Here is a 13,350-nt window from a genome sequence, read left to right as displayed (position 1 = left end):
CCGCCCCGCCTGCGCGCGCACACCGACCGCGCCCGCGCGCCGCCGTCCCCTCGGGTGCGCGCACTGAGCGGCTGTTCCCCGCGTGTCCGTGTCCCGGCCCGTCCGCGCAGCCGCCGTGCCAGCCGATGAATCACCAAGGCAGCTCTTAAATAACACGCGAACGTTTATTGTGCGGCTGCGGGTTTGGCGAACCCATAGCGTAAGTTCCCAAAGACTCCCAAGCCTTACTCCAGTGACAGCGGCATCGCATCTTTTTCCATCGCACCAACGCGGCTGGGCGGCACGGCACGGCACGGCACGGCACAGCAGGGCTGCCTCTAGGGCTGAGCAGCAACGCACAGCCCCTTTGGGTGCTCAGACCGGCACAGCGTCAGGGCCCGACCTCAGCTGTAATGATGCCATCGCACCGCACAGCAATGCCACTGGGCGACTTCAGAAGGCTCCTACCTCCATTTTGTTTGAAGTCCCAAGCAAGTGCAGCCTTCCCACTCACCAGACAAGAGCAGACAAGCAGGAACATGTCCTAAGAGCTGCTAACCTTACCACAGTGAATGGGGATCTGTTGCACACCCTGCACAGAATGGATGCAACTGAATTCCCAAGGCCCATAGAGCAAACCTGAAAGCTATCTTAGGTTGGCTTCTCTCAAGTCTCTTGGACCACGTTCATCAATTCAGGAGAGCACAACTGGCAAGCAGCAGCTTGGTGCAACGAATCCTGAGCGCAGCTTCCTCTCATAGCTATGCTAGAGTCAGCACCTCAGAGCTGAGGTCTCACTTCGCTTCCCTTCCACGTGTGCCTTCCTGTCTCCTTCTTTGTACAGCATTGCTGATTTTGGAGGGTGAACTTCCTGCAAGTTAGCTTCCTGGGTCACTGCTGGGCTAGGCCAGAGCCAGGGCTGGCATCGGGGAAGCTGAAGGAACTCAGCCTGGAAGAAGGAGGAGGACAAGGTCAGTGGCAGCGTTAGGCCACTTCACATTCTCTCTCCCCCTTAAAAAGTATTCAGACTTCAACAAGTGATGTTCTGTGTGCTGCTGTCAAGCCACAGCCCAAGCTCTGTGCGTGGTATGAGTTTACCCGTGGTAGCGGTAGGTAGAAATGCTTGTTGCCGTGTGTCACATTATCAGCAGTAACACATGTAGGTAAAGAATGTGGGAATATCTCAGCCTCAGGAGGATTTTCTGTATTCCATCTGGCCTCCCCATTGCCATTTGGCTTGAGTACTTGCACTATAAACCGTTACTCTGTCCTACTCCACACAAACAGACACATTGCAAGCCTCCTCCACGCTGGAGGGCAGGAGTCACCAGCTGCACTTTCCTGAAGAAAAAACTCTGCTCTGAAGGAAAAAATATCAAGCCATGGTGCAGAGACGAGAAGAAACCCAGCCTGCAAAAACTGACCCAGGACTCGGAAGGGTGAGAAGCGATTCACGTGCTCAAAACAAACCACTCGAGCCAATAAAATTTACAAAACCCAAAATAGTTTTATTTACTTTTCAGATTTTTGCCTCGGCGAGACATTTTGCAAACATGCTAAGGCTACAAAATGTCCAAGTTGACAAAGACATGCAACGCTGACCATTCAATAAGTCACGGCTATTATAGGAGCGACCATGCCCACCTGGGCTGCAGGTCCCATAGAACAGGGATGGTGTACAGTGATCATGGCAACGCACTACACAGGACCCAGTAACCTGAGGTAGGTCTCTTCACAGTAAGAAAACAACATCCTACACCAGTGTTACATCCTGATCAGCAGGAACCTGTGTAAAGTTCCAGAAGACACAGAGTGGGAGACTGTTTCCTGAACAAGTGTGCAATAAAGAAACAGTAAATATTGATGTTGTTTAACTTTAGTATATGTGAGCAGAACAAAGAGTTAGTGTTACTCGTGCCAGTGAAAGCCAACCTAAACCTCTGAGGAGTGTTAGCAGCTTCAAGATAAAGGAGTCAGTCAGCTGGAGCAACTTGGAAAAGGCTTTCCTGCCAGCACACAGGGTATGGTTTGAACCTTATGATTAATTTGTTATAGATCATTCCATAAACAGTTACATTTTGGTTGTGTTAGATCAGCGAAGCGGAAAGAGCATAAACTCTGCTGATACAGTCCGAAATACTGCATCAGGACACTGAGAAGATATGAGGCCCTCATGTGACCCAGAAGTGGTTCTCCACTCAGGAGATCACTAAAAACCCTGCTTTGGGAAAGCATTATGGCAAGCAGCAGCCGCTGCCGTGGTGAACATTAGCGATGCTCCAAATAGCTTTGATAAATTACAATGCAATAGAGTTACACCACAGTGCTCTTCTCCCCTGTGCTAGACAACAATGATGTGACAATAAAGGACACTATTGCAAAGCTTCACTTCCACTCAGACACGCAGAAAATCTGGCACTAGGAAAAGACAACTGTAAGAGACAAAATGGTGTCTGATACAGCCCGATAACAAAGCCAGACCTCTGGTACCATAAACTGTACAAAAATGATAGAAAAGAATATGCACTGTTATTAATACAGTGCTTATTTTAATATAAAATAAACAGCTTACATTTCCACTGTAAATATAGGCTATATACAGAATTATGTATAGATATAGCTACATGTATAAAGCTTCATTATAGGCCTCTGATACATTTATAACTATGGCTCCCTGAGCCATTTGTAGAGTGCATTTAATAACAAAAAAATTAGTAATATGATTATGGAATAAATACAATAATAAAAACATGAAGAATTCTTCTGACACAGTTTTAAAAACTCTCTGGCTTGACACATTGTGCTAAAAAACAAAAGATGAAAAGGCAATAAACTGCTCGGAGGAGAAAGGAGAGCTGGCCTGCCACAGGCAGGGAGAGCAGCTCTCCAAAATTAAAGTGACTTTGCCCTGAATTTTAGCCCTTGACAGCGACCTTGTTCTCTGCAGCAGCAAACATAGCATAGAAGCGCGAGTTCTCATTGGCCAGAAGGGCAGACGGCGTGTCGAATTCCACTACCTAAAAACAAACAAGGCAGGTAAAGCACGTTAGGAGAAGCCAGCGGAAAATGGATTCCCATTCACACCCCCCTGGACTTGTAACGTGGCAGTACAGAAGCCAAAACTTGGCAGTCTTTAGATGAGACAACAGGCAGCGAGAGCATCTGTGTTTATGCACAGATATTACAACCAGGAATGTTTTAAACTAGATTACACAGATGCTGGGACTACCCAGCAGGCAGCAACCTCTGGTGGCTCTGGCAAACAAACTGAGGCAGATGCTATGGGTTTTCACATTCTCTACCTTCAAGAGCGTTGCCAAGTGTTCCTACGTTTGACTTTTAAGTGTTTATAGCTTCCAGGTGGAAGCCTGAACGGTGGTTACCTGTCACATGCCTGTTAGGCATCAGAATGCTTTGCAAACTGCCGCTGAGCCCCAGCAGAGATGCTTACATTATTACTCATACCAAAATTAAACCCACAAAGGACAATTAAAAACTCTTTAAAAGGAATCTGTTACCCTGTGGTATTTTCTTGGAATGTAAAAGAAATTTTTCCATCTTTGATCATGTCATGTTGAGGCAATTACTGATGCTGTCAGAGAATTACAACCAAGGATGTGAAGGAACACACAGGATTTTCTACAGCAGTGCCAGCTGTTCCTTCAGTTTAGCCCATACACGTGGCATCACCAGACAGACTGCAACTGGAACCAAAGCCACAAAAGTCTTTCTGCTTACCTGTCCTTGTGTTAGCACCATGATCCGATCGGAACCCAGTACAGTATGCAGGCGATGAGCAATTGTTAACATAGTGCAGTCTGCAAATGCCTCTCTGATGGTCTCCTGAATCAGTAAGTCTGTCTCTGTGTCCATAGCAGCTGTTGCTTCATCCAGTATCAAAATCTGAAAGTAGCGTGTAATCCTGGCTGTTACTTCACAGTAACTCTATCCCTCCCTGAACATCAAAACACGCAGAGTGGGCTGAATTGCCATTTGTGGTAACTCCTGGTCACGGTAATCTTTGCAGAGTTGTGGTCACAAAGGTAGTTTTGACAAGCACCATTTCACTCTACACCAGCTCTGAGCCGGAGTATCTGCTGGTGTGAGTCCTATGCCAGTTTGAATAAATCTGACCAAAGAAAAAGCCTTTTCTCAACGCTACCAGTTTGATATCACCAGCTATTTATCCCATCAATAAGCTCACCTTGCAGCGACGTAGTAGAGCTCTTGCTATGCACAGTAACTGCCTCTCTCCAACTGAAAAATTTTCCCCATTTTCCATTACTTCTGAGTCAAGTTTCATAGGCAGCTGGGCAACCTGCACGGGAAAGAAGAGGGAAAAAAGCCTCAGAGCTGAACAGGCCTTTTGTGTCTCCAAGGCACAAGTGTCACAGCAGTGAGACTTGCTGCAGAAAGCCTCACAAAGGGCAGATCTGAAGTTCAGTATGAATATGCATATGTGACATTTACACTTAAAAACGTAAATGCAGAGTGCACATCTACCTAAGGCACACAGAAAAGCATCACTTTTGAAATCCTGTAGATCCTGAAAAGTCTCTGTGATGAAGCAATACTCTGCTGTGCTGTACACTACAGAGTACACCTTTGAAATGTGGCATTCTCCAAAAATTCCATCTCATCATCAGAAATAAAGCATAGCAAAGAATGGAAAAAATTGCCGAGAAAGACCTTTACTCTGAATTAGCCACTAGTAGAGCATGAAGCATGGAAAGCCAAAACACAGATATCTCATCGACATCACAATACTTACACACTCCTTCATGTGAGTCCTTTCCAAAGCATCCCAGATTTGATCCTCGCTGTATTGATTGAAAGGATCCAAGTTTGATCTGGAGGGGGAAGCAGAAAGCGTAACCAGAATTTGTTTTTCAGCAACGAATGGCAAAACAGCAGTGCACTAATTCGTCCAGATGGACAGTTCCCATCTAACACTCAGTGAGAGAATTTCCTTGCCAAGGAAATCAGATGTTCTCGCTATATTAGTAGCCAAGCAACAACAGAGTGAAAACAGAAGACAAAGATGCAAAAATTTCGAGCAAATCTAAAGGAAAAGCAAGAGTTCCACAGAGGATGATCACTGAGACGATTCTGCGTGGCGTGACCTCAAACCATTTACCTGCGCTTTTTTTGCAAGAACAGTACAGAAGCCAGAATGCCTTTGTTCTACTCGCAAACTAACATCTCATTTGACTTCAGTACGAGCTGGGAGCCGCCTTTTTCCTTCCTGACTTTTTATGGTACACTAACCTTACAGTGCCACTGAACAGCACAGGTTCCTGAGGGATTATTGAGAGTTTGCTGCGAAGATCTGCCAAACCAATGTCGTTTATTTTCACTCCATCAATTTTAATGCAGCCTCCAGACAGTTCAACCAAACGGAAGAGTGCCATTCCAAGGGAAGACTTCCCTAAGAATGAGACAAAAAAACAGTAGTGTAGAAACCAGTATCAGAATCATAGCAGACATTTTGAGATGAGACAGCATTTAAAAACCTGTCCTTTAGTTAGAGCAGTGTTTTAAAATACCATAAAGTCCTGGCAAGCAATGGGGGTAAGTGCTGAGGTTTAGCATTTAAACTTGTAAGCAGTAATAACTGCGTATTTAAAAACCCCGTTTTGGAGCTGGTGTAAACCATCTTGCAATCAGACTCTTCTCATTACAATCTTCTGAGATAGCTTAGAGCCTAAGCTGACTGCAGCATCAGTACAAAAAACTTTCATGACCGTCAAATAAGCTACAGCGAGCATTTATAGGTAGTATTCTGTGCTGGTAAGTGGCTCGGGGTGTTCAACATTATAAGCATACTGGGGCTCAGGCATAGCAGGATATGCTTCTATTTTAAAAGGAAACTTGTTTTTATTGTTTACAGGGATCCTACTCATGTATGCATGTGAACAGAATCCACCACTGACAGGTTACTGACCACTCCTCTGCCATTAATTTATTCAAACACAGAGAAAACAGAAGAACCAATATGACTGTCCTGCTCTATTCTGATTCTGTAACTGCAGTATTTTAACTCTGCTTGATGTTTTGCCTTACCTGAGCCTGTCCTTCCCACAATGCCGATTTTTTCCTTCGGTTTGATGGTAAAGGACACTTTTTTAAGTACTAGAGGGAGATTTTCTCTGTACCGCATCTCTGCATTTTCAAAAACAACTTCGCCTTCCTGTGGCCAGTCCAGAGGGGGAGTTTTATTCTTAATTCGAGCAGGAGCTTCCAGGGAAAGAGTCTTAAAAACGAAAAGAAAAATTCAGTTTCCAGTAAACAGAGCACCAAAAAGGAAAATGACCAGCTGCAGCTTTCAGTAGTTCTCTGCAGACTCAGCCCGCATCAGGTTGTAGCAGTTTGAAGATGAACAGTGTGGCTGGATACAGGACCAGCATTTCAGAAGCAATTTCTCAGTCTCTTACTGGCACACTAGTATTCCCCTGTTGCTGCCTCAATAATGATATTGGACCTCCTACCCAACAATGTTTTTCATCAATAGAATTAAAAATGCATGTTAGGCCTGTTATTTATGTGCACCACTATTGAGTCTTCTGGTCTTTCAAAGCTTAGATGTGAAATCTGCTATAGTTCTGTGTCTCTTTGGCTATGCCATGCCCTCTGTTGATTCTGTCACATGAAATATTGTACAATATTTGTACAAATATTATCCCCTTCTGGTCCTCATTCTTCCCTGTTCTGTTAAATCATTGAGCCAGTCAGGCCCCTTCCAGCTCACTTTCACTGTTATACTCCACCCCCCAGTAGGTCCCTCATTTAAGCAGTTCACCCATGAAACAGAAAAGCAGAACCTCTAAAAAATCAAATGGATATCTAGCATGTTTAAAATGAAGGACACTTCCTCATAGTTGGCACAATCAGCCTCAGAGAATGACAGAAATCCTGCCAAAAAATAAATATCATGCAGCTTTAAGCACCTAAAATGTAAACATCTCCACTGAATCAGATCCCATCAACTCCTTTATAGTCATTACAAAGAAGCCAGCATTTCTGTAGTGTGATTTTTCTCATTTTAATATAAACATTTAGAATGGTTAATAAATTGGCCTCTGGAGATAGCCTTTTTCTACACTGCCTATAGAGAAATCCCACAGGGACTATGTCAGTTGTGGACATCTGCAATAACTTAAGTTAGAGGCAGATTAATTGCACCCTCAAGGGTTTGAGAAAAACAGTGGTCTTCTACAAGAGCACTGGCATTCTTTGAAGTTGGTGCTCCAAACAGCAACCTCAGTGCCTGCACTGAAAGAAGCCAGGCCTTGAATGTGGTAAGACGCCCACCCTTCCACTTTAGCTTCATAGTAGTTTCAGAGTTTCATAATAAAATGTCTGCCTGGAGAGATGAGTAAGAAAAAATATCTCAAAAAGCATAACTTATTTGGGATCTAAAATGATAGCTGGTAACTTATAAAACAGCCTACGACTAGAGGCTTTGCCACTGAAGGCCGAGCAGTTATAAGCCATCTTAGTCCAGTGAGAGGTATCAGGCAGTACTGGGCACACGGTTGGGTGGTATGCATTCTATACTAAGGTGGACCGTGCCTGGCTTCCTCTTCTCTTACACTAGTGATAAATAAGAAATTTAGCTCAATGTGTTATTACCCTACCTTGATATAGTGATCGATCCTCTCCACAGACGTGAAGCGAGCTTCTGTTTCTGAAGCAAGTCTGACTGTAAACTGGAATAACCCTGTTAACTGGGGTGATGGGAGGAAATGGAGAGAAATTCAAAGAGCTGCGATTAATATATTTTTTTAATTGACTTGAAAGACTAACCTAAAGGGTACTTGATACAAGTACTCTTGTCTTGGGCCCCTTATATTTAACTTCAAAATAACTTTAATTTATGAATCGCTTGGAAAGCCAACGGCTTAGAAAGGTTTCCCACAGCAACAGCTTAAACATTAGCCATCTAAATTCTGTAATTTTATGTTATTGCCACCAGGAGGCAGAAAAGGGCAAACAACAGAAGTAATAACAACCATTCCGAGCCACAATGCTGACTCTGAATTGACTCCCCCCCGCCACCATTACCAAAGGGGCATCTTTTCCCATTCTTGTACATTTAGGAAGTATTCACTGCTCCGTTACTTTCTCTTATTACTGCTAGGTACATTCATTCAATAAGAGAGTAAGTTATGCAGACACACTCACTTGCACAGCGTATGAGATAGCCAGCCCAGCATAGGCTGGAGGAATCTGGCCGTGCATTAGAACAATCATGAGGCCGGTGGTTGTGATAAGAGCAATGCTGATGATGTCCAGCCGTACAGCTAGCCAGCGCATTGCGCAGCTGAACAGGTAAAATGGTGCCTGATTGTCATCAAGGAGCTCCTGATACCTGAAATACATACATGAAGTGTTAGTATACCTTCCTGAGCCTGCAATGCTACACATAGCAGAATCCTAGCAACTCAGTTGCGCACCAATCATGGTTGCACAGTGTGTGGAGTGCCTTCCTGCTCTATTTCACCTAAGCTGCTATAGCGGCGTCTTCCCTAAACCTCTGTGACAATTTTCTCCTGCCGTTGGTCTCATGACCTTGCACCTGCAAAATCTGATATTGTTGTAGCAGGTTCTCATGTGAAGCAAATACCACTCACAGGAGGGATGTCTCACCTCCCCAGTACCAGTTATTTTGGAGATTTTAGTTTACACCAGAGAAAACCAAACATAGTCCACAACAAAGTGGATAACAGTCACTTAAATACTTGATAAATGCTGTGTAAGCATACAGGTGCACAGCTCATCAGTATGCACACAGAGGATTACTTAACATGCCAAAAAGTTGTCCTCACCATTATCATTGCCACCTACCACAGAGAAGCCCAGAAGAGGGCACTCATCTGGGACTCCAGCACTGTTCTTCCCAGTTGGCTAGCAGACAGTTTTTGCATTCCATTCTCCTCATTGCTCTTTCTCATTTCCCCCCCCCCTGAAATTTTCATCATTAGACCTGATGTACATCACCAGCTACAGACTAAAATCTACCTGAATGCTAAGCTGCCGCACTCTACTTTTTGCTCCATCACTCTCAGCTAAGTATCTAGACTGACCTGTGCAGGAATTCCTGTCCTTTGTGGTATGCATGGATTGTGGAGAGACCCTGGATGCTAGATGTAATGTGAGACAGGAACGGAGACTGTGTGATGTTATCCAGACGCTTGAGCTCTCGAATAAAGACTCTGGAAAGAAAGAACCATTTTTAAGTACCACGTACAACCACTGTACTGATGCATATGTATTTAAAGAACCCTGTTTCCCTACTAACAGGTCAGAGTATCTCTACTCTTAGTCAGAGGAGCTGAAGCACTTACCTAGATACAGCATGCAGAACCATGAACAGGACAATGAGGGGACCCACTGCCACCAGGAACCAGGGGAAAACCCCAGAAATCACCCCCACACAGAAGAACACAAGGATAACGTTCTGGATAAACATTTCTGCTTGAAATGGCAAACGAACATCCACTGCAAAAGATGGAGGGAAAAGATGAAGATTTTGAGTACAGAAGGCTAAAGCAACCCATACAAAGCATTCAGTCCAGCTGTACATCATCACTGAAAGAACCGTGATTTCTCATGGCTTTTTTAAATGTAAAATGCACATCATCACTGGGGCACTTTTATCTTCCTAAACGTTAGTAATTTTCCCAATTATCCCCATTTACAGAAACAGCACTGATGCAGCTCTGACCTAATTACCACCTTTTCTGCACATGAACTTCAGCCTGATACTCCAGGTTCCCCCCCCATTAACTGCTAAGAGTCCACGTGCAGACTGTAGGTGCAAAAGCACCTGTGCATTTTCTTCTTTGTAAGTCAACAGACAGACCTGATAAAAAAGCTACCCCTGGCAAGCGTAACCCTGGTATGTCCCAATTCCTGCTGATTCTATTACAAGTACTCAGTTGACAAGACAGATAGGGGTGGAATCCCCACTGACATACCTTCATCCATGTCTTTGGAAAACCTGTTAAGAATCCGTCCAGTAGGTGTAGTGTCAAAGAACTTCATGGGGCTACGCAGAATCCGCCTGAAGAGCTCATCATGGAGCCTTGAGGATGCTCTGAGAGTTCCCTGACAACGCAGCAAATGTTACAGTGTTATGAAAACATGTCTGTCTTTCTGTTACTGCCACTGATCCCTCTCCCTAGGCATGAAAAAATTCTGCCACTTTTCCCTCTTCAATTTAAGCATATTTTTTTCTTCTTGCACTTTGCACTTCCAATCAGTGAAAAGAAGGTGCTAATTCAAGCAAAAGTTTAAGGGAAAGCATGATACAACTGCAGGAGATGACATGATGGAAATCTTACAGTCCATGATCCGACTTGATTTTCTCTGGCTCAAAAGTGTCTCAGGGGAGGTCACCAAAAAGACCACAGAGACAGCAATGTGCCAAAGCAGGGAGGGAGGGAGAAGGGGGCATGAGAAAAGCATCAGGCAGCACTGACACTTACCTTTACAAAAACAACACCACGAACAGCTTTCAGAATCAACATTACTGCCATAGACAGTGCATAGATGCCAGCGTAGTAATGCATGTGGGGGTTATCTTTCATACTGTTGCTTATGACAGTGTCATTTCCCAAAGTCACAGTGGTGTTCTGCGGGAAATTAAAGGTTTCAGTGAAAAGTTAGATAAGGATTAACCACGCACTTATTACACATGGTAGAATTTAACTGACTCCCCACCACCGACTGTTTTTGACACTTCCATTCTAAGGAAAGCACTTCAATAATCTTTGAATACTTTAGAAAGTGGTGTGTGACATGTGCTATTTCTGTAGCAACAAAAACTCCCTAAAAGGTTACTCCGTTTGATTCCTCATCTCCCATTTCATACCTATTGTTTCTTGTGCTCTGCAGAACAATGCCAGATACTTGTACACCACCAGTTCTATTACACAAGAATATTCACCCTGGATGTGTGTTCATTGTGTCCTTATTAAACATGGTTATTTTCTGCCAGGATGCAATAATTTCTTTAATAACATACTGTCATACACTTTTTTTTTTAAGTATAGGTAAAGATCTCATTATTTATTTTAATATTGTTGGCAGTCTGCACTTCAGTATCTATTCTCAGAGGCTAGGGTTTGTTTTTTTTTTGAAAAATGAAAACAAAACCAACAGTCATATTTGAATTTTTTTAAATGCAACAAGACTTGCAATCAAAGCCCCTAGAGTGGGAAAAATCCCAAACAACCTTTGATCATTATTTTCTTCAAAGCAACTCCCAAAAGTCATTTGACTTAAAGCCATAAACTATAACAAGATTATCCTACTAGATGTAAGGTCACGCTCAGACAAAAGGCAGCACTAAAACTAGCAATTCTTCCTGCAGCTTGTTGGCCCCTTTCACATTTTCACTTCCTTTTCTTCGACAAACCAAGACAAGGAACAAAGGGCAGTACAAAACCCCAAGAGCTATTTCATTACTGGAGTTCTCATTCTTGGAGATGAACACTCTAGCGACATCACCTCTTGGGGAGCCTTACAAATTAGGAAGCCCCATTTGGTCTCCTGGGACTGCTTGGGATCAACCTGTGAGATCAACTCCCCTAGCCATTAAATAAAAGAGAACAGAAATGCCATTTATCTTACTCCGCTGCCTTGCTTGATCCAGAAACTCAGCCACCAGTTGCTAAAAGCCGTACTGCCCACATTCAGCACAAACAGTGCCATTATCACAAGGAATGCAAAGGGGCCTCCAGCTGCCTGAATGTAGATGCCATAAACAGACCAGGGGACAGAGCCTTTGCCTTTCTCTTCCAACTGAACCAGTTGGCCTAGGAAACAAAAGAGGAGGAAGAAGGAGGAGTGAGGAAAGCTGTTCCATGAAAACTTCTGCGAGTTTGTGAACATACACAAAACTAAAGTTGTTTCAACTCTGTACAAAATACATTCAGAAAGTCATTTAGTATGTGGAACACAATAGTTCAAACAGTTTTTCAAAACGTCACAATTCCTCGGCAGAATCATTCAGGTCTGAAAAAGCTTAATCAGCACAGATTCAAAGACTGGGAGTCTTACCAAGGCTTTTTAAAGCCTGCTAAAGGTCAAAATTAACATTAAACAGATAAACCCACAACAAAGGTCAGACCTTCAGATTCTTCAGAAATAAACATCGTGTCCTGCCTAGGAATGTGTGAGTGCCAAGCTACACACACTGCCCTCTTCAGATAAGAGGAGAGGTGGTGCTGGAGACAGAGCACTACAAACTCCTTTGCACCAACAGCATCTGACCCGTGGCAGACTGATTAAACTTCTAATCGTTGTGCTGGCACCCACACTAAATGAATTAATGAATGTTCTTTGCCCACAGCCTGAGTCCCATCAACCACAGTGAGTGACCAGGACTTGAGACAGCTTTCAAAACCTAAGAGGATCGTTGATAATACAGTTTTGAAGCAAATGCTTTGAGCTTATTGGTGCATGAAGTAACTGCAGTAAAAAACTTGATTACATAGTTACCCTCTTCCTTCTTCACAACCTTCTCCTTCTTCACAGACCCCGCTTTGGTACTTTTATCCTGGGGTCTTTTCAGTGAACTGTTTGTGTTCTTCTTTATATTAATCTGTAGGAAAACGGTGACACAAAACATACTAGAATCATTTTCTTTTACATTTTCGTAGCTGAACCAAAAACTTCTTTTTAATAAGCTGCCTCCTAAATATAAAGGCTTTCAATAGCACAGCAAGGATTTTAAGGAGGACATAAATTTTGCCTTTATTACAGAAGACTGCCAACTCTTTGGATTCAATTCTCCTCCTCTGTTGACCTGAACTGCTACAAATCTGTACTGGTGGTGTGCAAGGCTTAGTTTCAAATGATTCTGGAAATACATGCATACATGGTGTGGTTGGACTTGATGACCTTTAAGGTCTTTTCCAACCTTGAGGAATTCTATGATTCTAAGAACTATTCCTCTACTACAGAGGTACAATCCCCCATGTCCCTAGGAAAAATAACTCGTAATTTTATTAAGAGGCTTTCCCCCCCCCCCCCAAATGCTTTCTCCTGTCTTTCTCTCAGAAAAGCTCTCACGAAACATCTCTAAGGACAAAGTCAGGCTTCCAGAAATCAGATGTCCAAAAACTCAACTGCTTACACAACTGCTTTTCTAAACCCAGCCATCTTCCCACAAAATGGAAATGACTGTTCAGAGGCAGTTCAGTTTAACTGAAACCCCCTACACATCTTCAGGAACATCGGTCATCTCCCCACACCTTACATGACAAGAGACATCTGGCATGCATCAAACCACAGAGAATCTAACTCTGCCATCTCTTTCTTCTTATCCAACAAGGAATGCAAATCAATGCTCTTTCAGTGAGC

The 13,350-nt window shown here is 43.4% G+C and overlaps 1 protein-coding gene across 3 annotated transcripts in view; it reads right to left on the bottom strand.

Moving 5' to 3' along the window:
- The window catches only part of ABCC5 (ATP binding cassette subfamily C member 5), a 39,093-nt gene continuing 27,206 nt past the window's right edge, over window positions 1,464–13,350 (bottom strand). For 2 of the 3 annotated variants that reach the window (XM_021395943.1, XM_021395944.1), the window contains 14 exons: window positions 12,487–12,589; window positions 11,617–11,801; window positions 10,470–10,616; window positions 9,960–10,089; window positions 9,327–9,480; window positions 9,066–9,194; window positions 8,164–8,350; window positions 7,617–7,706; window positions 6,043–6,232; window positions 5,248–5,407; window positions 4,751–4,829; window positions 4,184–4,297; window positions 3,718–3,882; window positions 2,860–2,996 (listed from right to left, as the gene is read on the bottom strand). In XM_021395943.1, the coding sequence (XP_021251618.1) occupies window positions 2,895–2,996; window positions 3,718–3,882; window positions 4,184–4,297; window positions 4,751–4,829; window positions 5,248–5,407; window positions 6,043–6,232; window positions 7,617–7,706; window positions 8,164–8,350; window positions 9,066–9,194; window positions 9,327–9,480; window positions 9,960–10,089; window positions 10,470–10,616; window positions 11,617–11,801; window positions 12,487–12,589 (1,935 nt within the window). In that variant the 3' untranslated portion in view covers window positions 2,860–2,894. Of the gene's footprint in view, window positions 2,997–3,717; window positions 3,883–4,183; window positions 4,298–4,750; window positions 4,830–5,247; window positions 5,408–6,042; window positions 6,233–7,616; window positions 7,707–8,163; window positions 8,351–9,065; window positions 9,195–9,326; window positions 9,481–9,959; window positions 10,090–10,469; window positions 10,617–11,616; window positions 11,802–12,486; window positions 12,590–13,350 lie in introns of all 3 variants that reach the window. The other variant, XM_021395942.1, reaches the window with a different exon arrangement.

The sequence above is a fragment of the Numida meleagris genome, chromosome 4 (assembly GCF_002078875.1).
Source record: "Numida meleagris isolate 19003 breed g44 Domestic line chromosome 4, NumMel1.0, whole genome shotgun sequence".
Taxonomy (NCBI): Eukaryota; Metazoa; Chordata; class Aves; order Galliformes; family Numididae; genus Numida; species Numida meleagris.
Note: the sequence above shows the minus strand (reverse complement) of the source record. Positions and strands in the feature narration are given on the sequence as shown.